This window comes from Mustela nivalis (assembly GCF_964662115.1).
Source record: "Mustela nivalis genome assembly, chromosome: 7".
NCBI classification, from domain to species: domain Eukaryota; kingdom Metazoa; phylum Chordata; class Mammalia; order Carnivora; family Mustelidae; genus Mustela; species Mustela nivalis.
The window spans coordinates 129,624,967-129,643,983 of record NC_139026.1 but is presented as its reverse complement, the minus strand read 5'-3'; the positions used below and the strand labels follow the sequence as shown (position 1 = coordinate 129,643,983).

At 39.6% G+C, this 19,017-nt stretch overlaps 1 protein-coding gene and 1 long non-coding RNA gene across 6 annotated transcripts in view; both read left to right on the top strand.

Annotated features, from left to right (window-relative positions):
- The window catches only part of LOC309870067, a 68,126-nt gene extending 63,598 nt beyond the window's left edge, over positions 1–4,528 (top strand). The window contains exon 4 of the long non-coding RNA XR_014314465.1: positions 4,470–4,528. This is a non-coding gene — a long non-coding RNA (uncharacterized lncRNA). The remainder of the gene's footprint in view (positions 1–4,469) is intronic.
- The window catches only part of NEBL (nebulette), a 368,185-nt gene that overhangs the window by 248,110 nt on the left and 101,058 nt on the right, over positions 1–19,017 (top strand). Inside the window, exons 1-4 of one of the 5 annotated variants that reach the window (XM_082742120.1) lie at positions 6,247–6,784; positions 6,876–6,947; positions 14,210–14,314; positions 15,931–16,041. The exons of the other annotated variants lie outside the window; for them this stretch is intronic. Coding sequence (XP_082598246.1) covers positions 6,704–6,784; positions 6,876–6,947; positions 14,210–14,314; positions 15,931–16,041 — 369 coding nt within the window. The 5' untranslated portion in view covers positions 6,247–6,703. Of the gene's footprint in view, positions 1–6,246; positions 6,785–6,875; positions 6,948–14,209; positions 14,315–15,930; positions 16,042–19,017 lie in introns of those variants that run through there. 5 annotated transcript variants of the gene reach the window in all.

The window sequence follows — 19,017 nt, the reverse complement described above, 5'->3', positions numbered from 1 at the left end:
TTTCCCCCCCTGAAAACATGACAAAAATGGCTTTTCTCCCTAAACGACTAGAAAATCATTTACTTCCTGGTGTTTTCCTAAAATTCATAAATCTTGTCCCTGCTTAGGACATGCTATGAATTAATTGGTAGAACATCTATCTCTGAAGAGTTAAAGAATTGCCAGCCGTGATCAAGCCCACGCGCTCTCTCTGGCTCTCGATACGGTGTTGACAGCCAAGCAAAGAGCTTCTTCAATAAATCCACTCTCATATTCAAGTTTTTCCAGATGTGAGAAGTAATTAAGTCTTTGCATTTATTGAGGCCTTGTATGCTTTTCAAGAGGGAACTGGCAGCTGTGGTGAATTAAATCTGCTCCCGCGCATGTGTATGGGTGTGTGTGTGTGTGTGTGTGTTGTGTGTGAATGTACACATATACAAGCACACATGTGGCATTTGCCAATAGTCAAGCGAGATCAGACCTGAGGACAAAACAAAACAAAAAGCTAATTTCAACGAACACCAAAGATTTTTACAATTATGTTTCACAGCTGAGAGCCGAGCACTTTGTCCGGTGCTAACTTTTCCCTTTCTACTTTTGCCAAATGTTGAAGGAAAGCAATGAGAATAATTAAATCGTTTGCATCCATTAAAGGATTTTTTAAAATGGTGAAATCATGATTCTCGTGTAACATAAAATAAACACATTTAAAAGATTTTAAGTCATTGGGGCGCCTGGGTGGCTCAGTGAGTTAAGCCTCTGCCTTCAGCTCAGGTCATGATCTCAGGGTCCTGGATTGAGTTCCACATCAGGCTGTCTGCTTCGCGGGGAGCCTGCTTCCCATTTCTCTGTGCCTGTCTCTCTGCCTACTTGTGATCTCTCTCTCTCTGTCAAATAAATAAAAAAAAACTTAAAAAAAAAAAAAGATTTTTAACTCATTAATAAATGAGGGCACCAATAAGACGTTAAGATTGGTTCATAGGTGAATTTGAAGAACACGCGTGAATAAGTAATAAGGAATTGCTGAAATGAATTTAGAAATAAAGCAAAAGGCTCTATTGATAGGACCAGTAATCAATTGCTTTTCCCCAGGACACAATTAATTTGCATTTGTATGGATAAAGCATCATTAGCATTGTTATCAGTTTTTTTTAACATTTTATGGTCCTGTGAAGCAGTTCAAAGACAGCAAAAGGCCAGTGCTCACTTCGGCAGCACATATACAAAGACAGCAAAAGGCCAAATTAGCCAGAGGTAACGCTAGATAACACAGGAGGGTTTTTTTGTTTTTTTTTTTTTGCCAGTTTCAAAGTCTTTCACAATTCTTCCTGACACATCTCACACAAAATTCTAGGAAAGGGATACTTTCTGGGATAGCCAAGCTGTTTGATTGTGCCTGACCCTTTGGTTCTGGTCACAAGGCTTACAGAGGCCACCCGGAACTTTGGCTTCTCTCAGTGGGAAGGCTTGTGAAAGCGACTGTATGAACTTCACTGTTGTTCATACTGAACTACTGTCTTAAGTAAGCAGAGAATTAAATCAAAGTCCTTCAGTTTGCTGGATGCTTATGTTAATGTAGACTCTGAATGAGAACGCCCCAGTCAGTACATCTGGAACATACTTTTGATTTTGGCATCCCAGCCACACCCGACCCGGAAATTTTGCCAAAAACAATTTGCAGTTTCTTGTTCTTCTCCTCCAATACCAGTTTAGATGCATGGCTCTCATTTGTGAATAGGATCTCTACATGTGAAAACAGGAATATGAATTTTAAAAAACACATTCTATTAAATCTTATTTTAATGGCATAATTAGTAATGGTGACAGTTATTCAGGTTGCTTTGTATTCTTTTGATTTCTAATTAACAAACAGTAATGAAATGGCCATTCAAAAGGAGAAGATGGGCTTAATGAATGTAAACTGTAAAAATAGATTGGGCTAATATTAAGCGGAGCTCTCATCTTTTATAAAGAAGACAAATTGCCCAAGAGAGCTTACATTTCTGGTTTGAAGAAACAATTTCATCCCCTCATCTACTAGTAAAGTTCTCTTTTGGACAGTTGCCAAACCACGAGGAACTATGTGAGGCAAAAGTAAAATGACCAGGAGTTCAGCTGAGAACCAAGAACCTTTTGGGAGATAGTTATTAAAAGAAAAAAAAAAAAAAAAAGAAAGAGAGAAAGAAAGAAAAAGAAATGTAAAGAAACCAGGCAACTGAAAACAAGTTTATAAAAGACTGCCAAGACAGGCAAACAAGTCAAATGAGCTAATTCGTTTCTCACCGAACCATTCAGGGGGAATATTTTGCAGTAAGAAATGTAGAATTAATTTTAAAGTGGAAAATTTCAGTTTATCCCTGGAAGTTTTCCTCAACTCAGAATTGAATCTCCATCTATTTTAATTATTAGGGATTTTCATTTGCAAGGCTCTCATCACCATGTTGGCAACAAGCACATGTTCTATCATGATCAAGAAAAGGGGGAAAAGCGAAATAAGTATGAAACGTTGGTCACAATCTGGGCAATTCTTACTGCACGTGACCTTAAGAGCATTGCAGACAGGAGCTCTGCAGACAAGGGACCACTGCAGACAGGGGAGCATTGCATATAGGGAAGCACTGCAGACAGGGGAGCATTGTAGACAGGGGAGCTCTGCAGACTAGGGAGCATTGAAGACAGGGGAGCACTGCAGATAAGGGAACACTGCAGACAGGGAGCACTGCAGACAGGGGAGCATTGCAGACAGGAGCTCTGCAGACAAGAGACCGCTGCAGACAGGGGAGCACTGCATACAGGGGAGCTCTGCAGACTAGGGAACACTAAAGACAGGGGAGCACTGCAGACAAGGGAGCACTGAAGACAGGGGAGCGCTGAAGACAGGGGAGCGCTGCAGGCAAGGGAGCACTACAGACAAGGGAGCACTGCAGACAGGGGAACACTACAGACAGGGGAACACTGCAGACAGTGGGGCACTGCAAACCGGTGCTGATGGTACATAGGAGTTTCCTTGGCCCTGGGCTCTGTCCCAATACCTGAATTACCCCTATGACTTGGCAGTTGCTATGGAAATATATTTGCTTATACAAAAACATCAAACTCTAAACAAATTAAAGACTTCTGGGTGCACCTGGGTGGCTCATTTGGTTAAGCATCTGCCTTCAACTCAGGTCATGATCCCAGAGTCCTGGGATCGAGCTCTGCATCAGGCTCCCCACTCAGTGGAAACTCTCCTTCTCCCTCTCTCTCTGCTGTGTGCACTTTCTCTCTCTCTTTCTCAAATAAATAGAATCTTAAAAAAAAAAAAAAAAAGACTTCTGTATTGTCATATGCAACCGAGCCCTTATCTTTAGGCTGTTAGGCTATAGGGGCTCTTCTGGCCTTTTCAAGTATGTTGATGTTGTAGAGTCTTACCCTTTGACCTGAGAAAACCCTTTCATTATCAGGTGCTTTTCCTGGAACTGTGTACCTTTGTTGGATAGTTGACAAATCTTGTGTTTGTAAGAAGCCTTGCTATTTTTTTAAGTGCTTTGCTTTTAATAACTTCTGGCAATTTGGTTTTTTTCTTTAACTATGGAGAATTAGGGTGGAGAGGGTAGAGAATGTGCCCTAGAGGATATGGGGGAGCTATAGCTGGAAGTAGCGGGTCTTGCCATAAATAATGTGATCCCCACATTGGTCTCATTCTGTATCAGGGCATGGGGTCCAGTACTAAAGTAAGAGGTAGACAATATACACAATAAGCAAAACACAATAAGCAAAAGTGATAGCAGCTATACAGCTATTCCCTTATGGGGGTGCTCCAGGGTGCAAATATATATATTAAAACACAACATTTAACTTGGTTTAAAAAATAAAGAGGAAAATAGGGAATTTTGAAACATGATAGCTATCCACAAAGAACTTTCTTCTTATTACCCAAGTTGCATCTGGGAGCTACTGACAAGAGAGATTTGCTGTGATAAAGTGCAAGGCTTAAAATGTTTTAAAGAAAACTTTACATGACTTTTGTATCATACTTACAGGTGAGAGGGGAAAAAAAGATACATTCAATCAGAAGAAATATTGTATGTAGCTTGCCAGACAGGCCATTAAAGAGTTCATCCAGCAGGTCTTGAATGATGTTTTTATTTTTTGTTTGTTTGGTTTTTTTTTGTTGTTTGTTTTTCAAATTTCCTGCTTTATCTTAGCAGGAGTATGCTTTATTCACCATCACGTCCCCAGCACCAAGCACAGTGCCTGACATAGTAACACTTATTTGGATGAATGAACATAAAGCTCCGGTTAAGTTTTGGTCCTGGTATTCCATTGAGTAACGTTGTGGATGAGACAAAAAATTAACTTCTCTTGGTCTTAATTTTGTCCTGTAAAAGAGAGGGCTTTTAGTAAAATTCATTTCTTAAGGATCCCTCTGGCTTTAAAATTCTGACTCGAAAATCCACAAATGGAAAATGTGTGTTTACGGTGCATATGGTGTTTGGTTTTGCTTTCAGAACTTCTGCGCATAATCTCAACAGATTATTTTCTTCCAGCACAGTGGAGAGTCAATAAGGACGTATTACATGATGGGAAATGAGAAAAAGCAGCCACTGAAGTCCACTGCAGGTAAATCCCCACGGGGATTAGGTGTCACTGCGAGCTGCACAAGTCATCTCAACTAGCTCTGGTGAAATTTTCTCCCCATGCTTCTAGAGGTTTTCTAGAAAAGCTTATAGAAACTGTTCTTCCCCTTTTCCAAATAAAGATAATGTAATAGATCTTCTATAGAATATTAGAACAGTCTTTTGGCAGAAGGCTTGAGGGAAACAGAGTTCACACATTCTGCTCCCTTATGGAACAAATATAATGTGCGGAGAAATTCCCTGTAGAATTCTCTACATAGCTATGTTTAAAATAACATAGTTGTTATTTTAAAAGTGAAGGTTTCCAAATTCAGCACCCTGGGGGACTTCTTTTTGGCATTTTGCTAGTGAGCAGGATATGTGATGCCATTAAGTTAGCCTATACCAAAAATCATTTCATGAAAAGACTATTCTAGAACACAACGTTTTTTTTTTTTGTTTTTGTTTTTGTTTTTTTCCAGAATAGGATAATACTTCCCTTACATAGTACTTCACAGAAGAACACTAATTTTCTGGAGCATGGGGAATCATTAAAAAAAAAATGATATGTAGGTAAGTAGGTAGATTAGATTAGATGAATAGGATTTCATATTTCAGAAATACTGGATTAATAAAACCTACCAGTTTTCTTGATTGTGGGTCTTCTTGGAGCTTCCAACTTGTCATTATGCCATGTGGATCTCTAAGTGATGGGTAGAGATGAACATACAGGTTTTTCCAAACACATTTGCTTATGAAACCCCCTTCCCCCTCTAGAGTATTCTGTGGAACTTTGGCCTCATGGAAAAACAATCTGAAGAATAATCTATGCTTAATGACTGTTTAGAATATTTTTCTTGTCAGAATTTTTAGTTTAGGTAAGGCCAAAGCAATTAGATAAAACTAGATACGACATAAAGAGAAAATAGCATGATTCTTGGCTACTTAATGTATTTGGAATAAATTTATGTTTTATAATTAGTTTCATTATTCACTATGGGGTATTTTTTTATGTCCAACAAGTTAATTTACCCTGGGTTTGAATAACCAAACTGATAAATTATGAGTTTTTATTGCCTAAATTGACAATAAAGCTTTTTTTTGAGAAATATACTTTTAATTATGTAATCGATAACACATACTCCATTATAAATAGTGTTATAATTTATTTTTCCAAAATTTTCCAGGCGTGTAGTACACATTGAGGAATACATAGTGAATATTTTATAATATAAAGACTAGTGAATTTATAAAAATTGACACAATGGGCAGAATGGAAGAGCATAGTTATTATTTTTTTGAAACAGTGATGTTTCTAGAATTCTTAAATGATATATCAACCTATGTTAACTGCAACTTCTTGTATTTAATGATGTTTACAATTAAAATAATGCAATAGCAATATAAGAGTAATGATCATAATTAACTCAGAATAGATTCTTTAAGGTGGTTCAAAGGGTTTTTCATAATAAATTACTAGCCTTTAATCAGCTAATTAAAGTTAGTATCTTTTAGAATGTGAGAAGTATGTTTTTGTGTCATAAAAAATTTAATCTAGATTAACAAGACAAGTTTGAATGATACAGATTCACTATACCAAATCTGAGATATGTCTGATGTTCCAGCAAAAGCTTTATTTAGAGGGAGCTGGGAAATCTTTGAGATAACAGGCTTTGGACGTGTTATCTTGAGTGTTACATTGTGGAGTTGTTTTCCCACAATCTTTAAGTCTTTTTCAAACTATTTTGTGAATGAATTAAATTAGTGAAATATAAATAAATGGTCTCTTTTGGATTGCTTACCCAGATTAGAGAATGTTGACTTTAAAAGGTCACAAAATTGAATTTTGCCCGTTGGACCGGTATTTCCACTTGGGAGGCTAGTCCTGGCTGACCTCCACAATTCCATCCATCCACTCACACGCAGTCATGATAAGAGCGTGAAGTGTGAGCTAAATAGGGATGAGGCTGGGCAAGGTCATTTCTGCCAGAACACCAGAGACTCCAAGAGCTCAAGGGTGCTATAGTACAGAGAAAGGGGGTGTCCTCGTGAATTAAAAAAAAAAAAGAAAAGAAAAAAGAAAGAGAGAAAAGAAGAAAAAAAACCCCTCTATACACAGAGTAAAAATGAGGGTCCTTGTATTTGAGGATGTAAAAGATGAAGCAGAAGAGGGAAAAACAGAGGAAGAGGAAGATGAAGACGACACGGTAAGTGGGAACACACCAGCTAAAGAAGGCTACTTGTCCCTCTAAGCCGATCATTAGAAAAAATGTTTCCTTCCTTTGTTTTTCTGCACAGGTGTTCTTCAAGCCTGTTATTGAAGACCTAAGGATGGAATTGGCCAGAAAATGCACCAAGCTCATTAGTGATGTAAGTGACTTCAGTGATTTTTTTTAAAAATTTTTCATTATGTGTGTGTGGCACTATTATGCCATCAGATCATCGAGTTGGGGAGAAAACCCTACAATCATTGTTAAAACACAATTATTTTCCAGATCATGGAACTAAGTCCCGAAATTTCCATTGATTTCCTCAAGGTGACCTATACAGAGAGTATCTGTAGGAACAGGTCCCTGTGTTCTCAGTCCAGAGCGGTGTCCCTTATGAATTTCAGTGTCACTTGGGCATGAAATCATAAAGCATTGAAATTTCAGAGCATGTTCCATGTGTGAACTGCAAAGCCTTTTAGACTTTGAATGGGGGTGGAATTTGTGTCAGGAGGATCTCTGTCTAAACGGATGGTTTTTTAAAAAACAGTTCAGGGATTTTTTGAGGACTCCAATGAATGCAGTAGTTCTTGAAACCAGGGGAAAAAAATACATATTTACATAAAATGCATTTACAGTTTGGGGTTCTCGAGTTACTGAACTGCATGGTAAGAACCCTGTGTGCGGGGAGAGATGACCCGTGAAAAGCGAGCGTCATACTAGCCATTTCTGTTGTAGTTAATGAGCAAAGTGATCAGAATATTTTGCACATGTTTTTTTTTTTCTTTCTTTTTTTAAAAAAACATTATTTATTTATTTGACAGAGAGAGATCACAGGTAGGCAGAGAGAGAGGAGGAAGCAGGCTCCCTGCTGAGCAGAAAGCCCGATGCAGGACTCGATCCCAGGACCCTGGGGTCATGACTGGAGCTGAAGGCAGAGGCTCTAACCCACTGAGCCACCCAGGCGCCCCAACACATGTTTGTTTTCAAAAGAGGTCAATCTGGGGAAGTGGGGTAGTACGTTGGCATGTTCACGAAGTCAACCTGCCTGCATCAATTTAACAGTAAGGTTGGGGCAGGTTATGTAACAGGACTGGGCTCACTTCCTCAAGGGCAACATCTATTCCATTTTCTAGAAGTAATGGTAATACGTCTGGAATGTTTAGTGAACTCTCCGGAACACGGTGAGCACTCAAGGGATGCTGGTGGTTATTAACTGCTACATCGGAAAATTACTTTTGTATCCATCCAGTCACATTTTATATATGACTGTCTCCTTGTGGGCTTGTCGGAAAGAGCCAGAGGATGGTGGGAATCCTACTCTTTCCATATATTTGACATGTAATGTAATAGAATTTTAAATGAAGTATTTCTTTGTGCTCTTACCTGGGAGAACTAAGCTACTGCATGAGAAAGTTCTTTGTAAACTCTTTTTTTTTTTTTAAGATTTTATTTATTTATTTATTTGACAGAGAGAGAGACAGCAAAAGAGGGAACACAAGCAGAGGGAGTAGGAGAGGGAGAAGCAGGCCTCCTGCCAAGCAGGGAGCCCGATGCGGGACGTGATCCCAGGACCCTGGGATCATGGTCTGAGCCAAAGGCAGATGCTTAACGACTGAGCCACCCAGGCTCCCCCTTTGTAAACTCTTAATAGTAATGGTATGATGACCACCACAAGACATCAGCCAAGTTAAGATTTCTCAAGGACTCTGTGCCAGGCTTTGCAGCTTCTGAGGTGGACTCCATTGTTTCTCTCATTTTAGAGGTGAAGAAACAAAGGCTCAGAGAGGTTAAGTATCTTGCCAGGGTCACACAGTTGAGCAGTGGGGAAAAGGATTGAGCACAAAGCCTTCTCAGCCTCAGCCATTCTGCTGTGTTTGCTCTTAACCGTAGATTTCCCTGCACAGGTTACCTTTACTGTTATTGATTACACTAATATTGGTAATGGGAATGCTACCATTTAAAACTTGAAGTTTCCTAACTCTGGAAATAGTACCTCTTCCAGGTGTTATGTTTTTTATTAAATGGTAATTGGGGATGAGCTAAGTATATTATATAAACCATTGGAACTCAAGGGGCAACTTCAGTGAGTAGGTGATTTTGTTGGAGTTGTTTCGGATAAGATCATTTTTCAGTGACTGCAGAACCAGCCTCGTGGCGAGGGGCGTGGCCAAAAGCCAAAGCCATGTTATTCCTCTCTGAGGTAGAAGAAATCTAATAGGTGGGAGGGATTTCTGTTTATTACAGATTTATGCTGTACGGCAGAATGTCTGTACGACTTGAATATTTAGCTCACAGCCTGTGGCCTGATATACATCTGTGTACATGTTCACCTTCTGATTCAAAATAGAATTTCATACTTTTAAAAATACTGTTCTTTTTTTTTTAATTTTTGGAATTTGTGTATTTACCTGCAAAGAGTCGGAGCAAGTACTACTTTTGTCTCTAAAACAAAACTAAAGAGAGGAGTTTGTGCCATTGTTTTACAAACAAATTTTAATTTATGTGTTCTGGAAGAACTTTATGTATTGGACCCAAAAGAATTTCTAGTTTTTCGAAATTTGGTGGAAAAGGTATTTATTAAGTACTAACTGCTTTATCCACAGTCCACGTCATCCGTGTCCTATATGGAGCCAATGAACTTACATGGGAGGGTCTCATGTCTATTATGTTGCCTGCATCACTAGGTCATTGTCTAAATGTGTGTTTGAGTTGCGTCAATCATGGAGCAAAAACAGACAGAAGTGGACGAATGCTTGGGGCAGTTAGATGGGAGCCCTGGTCGAGGCCCTCTCCTGCTTCTGATGGTGCCCTCGGTTAGTGTTCACATTTCATTTAGCACACGGGGCTTTTCCCAGGGTCTCAAACTTAAAGACAGACCTTCAGGTCTTTTCGTGTGTTTTCTGATCCCTTGTATCCCAGAGGGACACCTGTGTGTTTACCGGAGCCTTTTTCTCTGTTTGGAGGCAATCTGTTTGTAGCCCTTGTCACCCGGTGAAGCTGGTGTCTTATTTGTCCAGTCTGCACGGGTCTTCATTTTGAAGCCGTGAGAAGCGGCCTCATGTTCTGTTCACCGGATCACACAGCTAGGGAGCCACACACCTGGGATCTGAAATGAGGTCCTCATGACCCCCAGACTTCCAGACCCCCAGACCCCCCGACCCCCAGACCCCCCGAACCCCAGACCCCCAGACGTGGCCATCATTGCGTCATCCCTCTCCTGCTTTGTGCCGGGCTCTCCTCATAGAGTACTGTGTTCTGTGGCATAAATGTTACAGAGGACTGGTCTAGAGATAAGCCCAGGAACTCACAGTTTTCCCTAGAAAGAGATGGATGTTTTTCAGGTCAGGTGGCTTCACTTTGGGGGATCAGTGTGAGGCATTTTTCTGGGTTTTTTTTTTTTTTTTTTTCCCCTTTACCTGGTTTCCCTTTGTATAACTCACTTCCCCAAATTACCCGGTCCTTTGAAGCCACCTCTTTTACTTTTCTGTTAACCACATAATGCTTTTTACTTTCCCAGATACTCTCTCTCTTTCTGGACCTATTGGCTACCTACTGAATTTCTTGAGTAAGTCAAACCTATGAACTATATAGAGACATCGGAGTCAGGAATCTAGTAGCTTTTTGTCAGGTGGCCATAGGACGTATTAAGTTAAGGGGGATATTTTTGTATGTTTCTTGTAAATTAGGCATCCAGGGTTTCTGTGGAGCGAGTTTGGCCGCATCTGCCTGAAGCCTGTGATGCAGTGTTTTGGTTCAACCCTTTGGAGGGTGTTCACTCGTGTGGCAGCAGAAAGACATTTTCCAGGCAAATGAACATTGTTTGTTGTGGGTAAATCCTCCCAGGGCTAAAGGCATTGGGATTCTGTGGCTATTCCCCCAGAGAGAGCTCTGATTGCGTTAAGAGAATGACATGGCATTCTTGGGATGGTATCCCATGGCATTCTTAATGCAATGCCGCCTTGGCTCTGAGTGTCCCCCGCCCTGTTACCAGGTAGTGACGGGGCTGTGGTTCTTTCTTCCAGGGTCGGATGCATTGAACCAACATGGCTCCACTTGAGAGAAGACTTTCTTGATACTTTTGGTTAAGAGTGCCTGTAAAAAGAGGGGTGCCTGTGTGGCTCATTCAGTTAAATATCTGACTTTGGCTCATGTCATGATCTCAGGGTCCTGGAATTAAGCCCCGTGTTGGACTCCACGCTCAGTGGGTCATATGCTTGTCTCCTTTCCCTCTGCCCTTTCTCCTGATCAAGTCTTTCTCTCTCTCCTCTCTTTCTTTCTCTCTCTCCTTCAAATAAATAAATAAATTTTTTTTTTTTTTAAAGGAGTGCCTGTTAAAGGAAATACTCTCAGACATTTCTACATCTGTCTTCCAAGTTCAGCCATTACTTGGGGTCACACCAAGTGAAAGAAAGCCTGGGCTAAGAAGAGAAAGCCTCACTGAACTGACTTACCTCTAATTGTAGTTGAGACATGGTGGGATTAATGGGTGCGGTCAGAGCAGAAGGTCAAGATTTGGGGTATCTTACTGACTAGTAAGTCATCAACCTTGCCCACTTCCCCCTGCCCCATTAGAAAGAAGCTTGAATAGTATCTGAGTTGTGAGGGCAGATGGCTATAGGTGACAGGAAGACCCTAGCACAGAGGCTTACCATATAGGTGGGATTTCTTGTTTTTACATAATAGAGTGTGGAGGTAAGGGGTCCAGTCTTGGTATGGTGGATGTTCTTGGGCTCCCAGGTTCCTTTCCTTCTGCTCTGTCATCCTGGGTATGGTGACTTACTGCCTTGTGGTGACCCCATGCCTGCTGCATCCCTGTGACTGGGGAACGGAGGAGGTGGAAGAGCAAAGGTGTCAAAGGGCCGTGCCAGCAAGGTTTTTTCCCTTTGCACCAGCAATACCAGGAACACCCCTGGGAAGACTTCTACAAATGTCCTGTGGTCAGTGCTGGGCACCAGGGGAGACCAGTCACTGGCCAAAGGGAAGGAGCAAACCATGCCTGACTTGGAGCAACTCATCCTCTAGGGCTGGGGCAGGGGTCTGGCTACGCTCATAAATACGTTCGAGTTCTGTTATTTGGAAAGAAGGAGGTCACATAGGCAGTCTATGCAGTGGACAGGGCCATGGCTGTGTTAGGAAGTGGCCATCTCTTTAGTGATTTTATTACACCTAGGATGTTGTGTCCCTCATCGGTGTAGTTCCCGCCCGTCTGTTTTTTCTATTATCCTGGTAGAAGAAAGCTAACACTATGTGACGTTCTTTATATAAAAATGTAAGATCATTTGCTTATCCTCAGTCATGTTGTAAAATTTATTAGAAATACAATAGGAGGGGTGTCTTGGGGCCTCAGTCATTAGGCATCTGCCTCCAGCTCAGGTCATGATCTCAGGGTCCTGAGATGGAGTCCTGCATCGGGCTCCCTGCTCCTCGGAAAGCCTGCTTCTCCCTCTGCCCCTCCCCCTGCTTGTGTTCTCTCTCTTGCTGTCTCTCACTCTGTCAGATGAATAAATAAAATCTTAAAAAAAAAAAAAAAGAAAGAAAGAAATACAACAGGAGTTACAATAGTCAAATAATATGTGTCTCTGTGTGTGTGTGTGTGTGTGTGTGTGTGTGTACCTTTTGGACAAAGACCAGAGAAAGGACGGGAGACCCCACTTAAGACTGTACTATTTGCCAGCACAGTGAAGGAAGTAAATACTTCACCCTTATCCTGTGCTCTCGTCCTGAACATTCTGCTCAGGTCAGAGCTTATCAGAGGCCGGTGGCCATTGCACATACTGCTGCAGTCAAGAATGTGACTGTGAGGGGAAGAAGATAGTGGTGAAAGATAAAAATAATGAGCCAAACTTAAGCCTAATGATAGGTTATTTTCTCTCACACTTAATTATATAACGGGGATACTTTTTTTTTTCTCCTTATGATCAAAATAGCCTACTATTTATCATACTGCCATTAACGGTTTAATTACTAGTGACTGAGGAGGGTGATTTGCAGAGCCCTAAAATTATGGCTAATCTCTGAGAAGAAAAAAAAAAGTAATTTAGTGCTCAGATAAGATAAATATGTTCCAATGTTGATTTCATGAATAAAGCAAATGTTTAATGTGGTAGGCGTCTAATACCTAAGAGTCACAGCAGTGAGAAACGGTATTTTGCAGTAACTTTGCTTCGAGGTTCCTGTCTGGTCATACCTCAGGTCGAATAATGCCCCTCAAGTCTGATTTACCTGTGGTAAAATCTCTGTGTAATGTTAGTGTTGCAACGGCGTGTTAGTCATGTCCTTTAAGAGCCAGGTACATAGTCAACTAAACTTCACTTTTAGGTTGTAATTAGGGAGACCATATAATTTATCATCTGACCTGGAAGCTTTTTTTCAGCATAAGTATTTACAGTATTGGGTAGATAAACATGACTTTATTACAGGGTGATATAATTTTTAGCAAATTACCTTCATCCTCTCAACTAGTCATAAATTTTGCCTCACCAGTTTTCAGATTGGATGGCAATTAGCGTGAGAATGGGATGACATTTTCGGGCCTTGTCCATAGTTTCCTGACTTCAGCTCATGTGTTCCTACAGGGTCTCCCGCCAGAGTAACTATTCTGGCTTCTCCTCAAGGGGAAAGGAGTGACTCCTTTTACTACTGACTTTGAGAGAAGGAATGAGCATGCTCAGCTCAGCCTCTCTGGGCTTTCTCTTGTGCATCTGTCTACCCATAGCGTTCTGGAATGATTTCCTCCACCATGTGGCAAACTTTCAGAGCAGGTTCTGCTCTTGTTGGGGGAGGGAAGGCAGATAAGGAGGCCTGTAGAAGCTCCTAAATTGGGTAAGTTTGATTTGAGCAGAGTTAGTTCATATAAAGGAAGCTCATTGTGGCCACTGTTCGAGCTCCTTCCTCTAATCATGCATGCATAGGTAATGATGCTAACAGTAATTTCAGTTGTTTGATCTTTGCCTCTGCTTCTTAATTGGTTCCATCTGTCCCGACGACTACTTATCTTAAACCTAGAGGTAGGCAGCTATGTTTTTGTTTGATTGTAGGCTTAACTGTTCAACCAATGGCTTGAAAGTAACAATAAACTAGGATACTTGTCAAATGAAACGAGAGTGTTGAATAATTACGTTCAGCTAGCTGGGCAGACAGGACCCATAGTCCATGTGCGCCCGCCCCTGTGATCCTTGATGTTAACAGGACTTTTGCTTATCTAAAGACCAGGCTTCCCCCCCACCCCGCCCCATGTCTCATCACCTTTGCAGCTCTGTGCTAGATGTCCCTTTTCTTGATTTGGCTGGTTTTAAAGATCATTCCTCATTTGAGTATTTCCTTCAGAAAACAGACTTCCTCAAGTAATTCTTCTCTTCAAAAAGGGGGCATTAAAATGGTTTTTCTTCTTTCTCATCATCCATAAATTGTTCTCTCTTTTAGATTCATTATAAAGAAGAATATAAAAAGTCCAAGGACAAGTGTACATCTGTGACTGACACTCCCATGCTAAACCATGTAAAAAACATTGGTGCTTTTATTTCTGAGGTAAGGCATCAAAACATGCGAAATGGTTTGCATTTTCATTTTTTATGTAGATAAAAGTCTGCGCATTAAAATTAGAGAATAATATTTTTGAGAGTGCTATTGAGTGTTGGTAATCACTGCATAATTATGTAATCCTATGCACAATGTCAATTAACTCTCTGGTTGATCTATTTCATTATATATGTCTATATTTCGACTCTGATCCTTTCATATTTATATAGAATTACTCTTGAAAAGAGATATTTTCTTAGATAAGTAGAAAGTACTAGAAAAATAGTTTTAGAAGTGCCATTATTTTATTTCCTTATGGGTATATTAGATAAAAATTGTTGAATATCATGTAGGAAATAAGTAAAATTTAGCAGCTGATTCTCTGAAACGTGGTATCTTTAGTAAGTAATTTTAGATCAATTTAACCTATTTTTGAGGAGGATCAGTTCAACAGAGACACTTACTATGAAACAGAGAAAAGCACTACGTTCATTTTTCAGCTGAAAAAGCAGAGTCTCTATCTGAGAGCATTTCAAACTGCAGATTATGCTACATTAATAAACACCATGTTAACAGTGATTTGAATCTGGGAGGAGACATTTCTGTTGTCTGTGACTAGATCACTTAGGAGAGATAAATTTGAAAAGAGGATGAATAAAACTGTATTGTAAATGACTGACCTCTAGTGTCTCATAAGTTATGTTGGAAACAGATCAACACGATACTCTCAGGATTACTTCTGGGGACGTGAAAACATTTTGAGGAAAACTGGCAAATTATCTCTTCTTGAGTACCCACATCCAAAGAGTTGTGAGAACTCAAGGTTTACATAGGGTCTACATTCAATAAATCCAGGCTCACATCTGGCTCTGACTGGGGGTAATATCAGAATGTGGGAAACCATGGTTTGGTTGGTTTGCATTAGCTGTTACTTCTCCTGTGCAAAGATTCACACGATGTTTATCATTCCTAATTGACTCTTTTTCCTGAAGGTGTTAACTATAGAGCAAAAAAAAAAAAAAAAAAAAAGTAGGCAATCTCTTGTGGTTCTTTGATCCTAATCTCTCCAAGAGAAATGGTGAAGGGGCATTTCTATTTATTAGTACTGAATTTGGGGGATCACTTCGAGAAGTGCAAATTGGAGATGGGAATACACAGAAGCAACAAAAAAGGGTTCTCACTTCCCACCACAGTGGTGGAAGAAGGAGGTTAAAAAGATTTGAAGATTTGAAGGAACGCTGTCCGTTACATTCACGCTCTAGACACTACATTCTACCAATCTGTATTTTCTGGAACAACGCTAGTGTCTCTTCTTTCTTGGGTGTTTCTTTGCTGGTCAAACATCAATATATACAGATGGATTTACTTTTAGAAACATATATAGGTTAAATTAGAAAAGTCATTATTATTTTCTTGAGTGGCTCCTTTTAAAGATTTTTCTGTGATAAATTAGATTTACCTCTCTCTAGAATATGTTCTTCAGTCTAGTATCTAAGGTTTAAATGGTCTTCAGATTTTTAAAATAATTCTGTTTCTGAAGCAAGTTTCCTTTTATTTTCTTTCAATATTAACAGTAAAAAAAAAAGTAATGCTTATTAATTTTTTTCCTTTATCCCCGCCTCTAGGCAAAATACAAAGGCACCATTAAGGCGAACCTCTCCAATTCTCTTTATAAGCAGATGCCAGCCACAATCGATAGTGTCTTTGCAAGAGAAGTTACGCATCTTCAGAGTGAGGTGTGGTTTTCCTAAATTGTTATATAATCATATATATAAAAATTTAACCACTTAATAATTAGCACCTTAAAATATATTAATATTTAAAAATATATTTAAACATAGTTAGCAAAGTAGTAGAAAGTACTGGAAAAATAGTTTTTATCTTGGGTATCGCATATTGGATGAAAACTGCAAGCAGGGGACTCATGTGTTATCAGTAGTCATTGCCATGTCACAGAAATTGAAATGGATGGACAAATTCGTTAGTCACGTGATGCTGTTTTTCCTAATCCCATTCACAACTATCAATAGAACAAATTTCAATCTTGTGAGGACAGCTTACTTAGATTAAAATTGGACAGCAAATATTAAAGCTGTCTCGCATTTAGCATGTGATCTCTAAGTGGAGGACATTCCAGTAGCTTCTTTCTTCAAAGTCCCATTAAGAGTTAATGGTTCAATTCGGGATCCACAGGTCTGTGCTTCCTCAGTTAGGCGAGAGGTTCCTGAATTTCTTTTTCTGTGGGTTGTGGATTTCATCTGGATTATCTCAGGTGCAAGTGGTCACTCTAGTGATTTCAAGTTGCAGATGAACTTAAGAATTGTCATCCTGTAAGCTCATTTGGAATTCAGAATAATTTCCCCCTTATGTACATTAGACATAAGGAATACATAGTACATTTAATTTCTTGTATTTCTTCAAACAGAATTTCAAAATAGAATATTTCACCTCTTTCTCGGTCACCTTACCCGCTTTGTGTTCTCCATAATACAGTTGTTTTGTTTTGTTTTAAACTCTGCGAATCTGCTACATGGCTCCCCTAAGTGTTATGACAGCAGGGACTTCCCGTGTCTTGTTCTCTGCTCTACCCTTGGGCTTAGCATCAGTCCTTGGCACACAGGGAGATAGTCAATAAATACTGGTAAAATGGATTTTGTTGAATTTGTTGATTCTCTTTTTTAGGAAATATTTCCTTTTATGTAGTTTATATTCTTCATGCTACATTTTAGGTTAAAATAATAATGGACACATAGAAATGCTTACTATGTATCAGGTGCTGCTCTCTATATTCCACATATATTTGTATCATTTAATCCCTATAAGTACTCCATGAGATAGCCCCATTTCAGAGACGTGGAAACTGAAGCACAGAGGAGTTAAGTAACTTGCCTGAGATCACACAGCCAATAAATGGCAGAGCCAGCGCGTGAACATGGATAGTCGGGCTTCAGAGTCTAGGGTCTTAAACACACACTGTATCAGGTAGTTCTTATATTTCTACCACTCCTTTTCTTATTAAACAAGTTGAACTCTTCCTTCAGAATCCTTTTAGTTTTAAGTAGAAGATGCCTAGGTAATTTTAAAATAGTCTGAAAATAAAGTACTCTCGAAAAAGACTGAGCGTTGTTATCTTTTGCAGAACATCTTTACGTACTTTATTATTACTAATTTAAATGTCCTCTGTGTACACAGCTTGGCAGTAAGCTGATCTCAGCTGTACAACAGGAGGCTAAAAATATATGATACCAGCGTTTTGCATGGCTGACCATGATTAATAAGTCCCCCCTTTTATTCCTCACAACATCTGGTCACCTAGCCACTTGCTGATAATCTTTGGACCACTTTGTAAAGCAAATAAGTACAATAAGTACAACCCAACACTCTGTATGTGACAAACAACAGTTATGTAAAAAAGAAAGAATTGTCTCTTCTTATTTTTATACCTGGGAAGGTAACCTTGTGAGATATTTACATCCTCATTGCTGTGTAAGTGCAAAATTCTCTTCACCTTTTCATGGCAGAAAGGGAACTATAGTACACGAGCACATGCAGTGTAGGACTGAACGGGGAAGATAATCCACAGTGTATATTGTGGAATCTATCTTTTTTCTGTTAGCCTGTGTTATGCTCTAGTGGGGTATGCCCCCTGCGAGATACAGGTTTGTGCTCCCAACACTGCCCACCGTTGTAATTAGTCATCGGACTTGTTAGTAAGGCAACACCTGGATTCCGAATAAAGTATCTATTTCAATGGAATCATGTAATAAAACTTCGATGTAATGTAATAAAACTTCTTGAGGTTTGTGTAAATCAATTTTATCGTGGCTAAAATTGCAATTCTCAGAGCTTACCTGGTAATAAGACTGGCAAGAAAGTAAAACTATTCGACTGTATCTGAGAAAATGAAACAGCTAACCTTTTGCTGTGTCCAAATCATATCCGATTTGTGGTAATCTAAATTAGAGTGGTTAGACACATTCTGGAACCTCAGGTGTTCTGGATTCTAATGAAAAAGTCTCCCAGACCAAGGACACTGGATCAAAAGGTTGTGTTAAAACCAATTTGCAAACATTCTCAGAAACTTAATCCAAACTAGAATGATACTGTGAGGTGAGCTAGATTAATGCTCCTTATAGAAAATGACTGAGGAGAAGTCATTTTAAAAAAGAAAGAGATGTGGAAACTTTAGGAAGCCATTTTATGAGATATCCCCCATGAAAAATCTTATAAACAAAGATCACAAAGAAAATTTCTGGACATGGACGTGCCATGCCACTAAATGGTGAGATCTTCTCCCCAGGGCTATTTCAGGCAGGGGCTAAATTATCTCTTATCACAGAAGCAATACAGGGTATTACTCAGGCATCTGGACTCAGGAGATGTTCGACCGCCTACGTTTTTATCTGTGGTGGCTCCGGGGCCCGGCCTCAGGAGCTCCAGGCGTGTCGGTGCTTGGGGACTGGCAGTGCACTTACTGACACAGTAGTTGTAAAATATCCTGAAGTTAGAAATGTATAGAGGTCTTATGTATATATATGATATAAAAATATACCGTGCTATTAAGTATACAAGATAAATGTACATATTACTATACTACTGAAACATATTTATATGTAAATCCGTAAGATTATTTTAAGTGTCCTCCACTAGTTAGGTATCCAGTAGCAAGGCGACCTTGATTCTCAAGGTATGAAGACAACAGTGTTAATCTA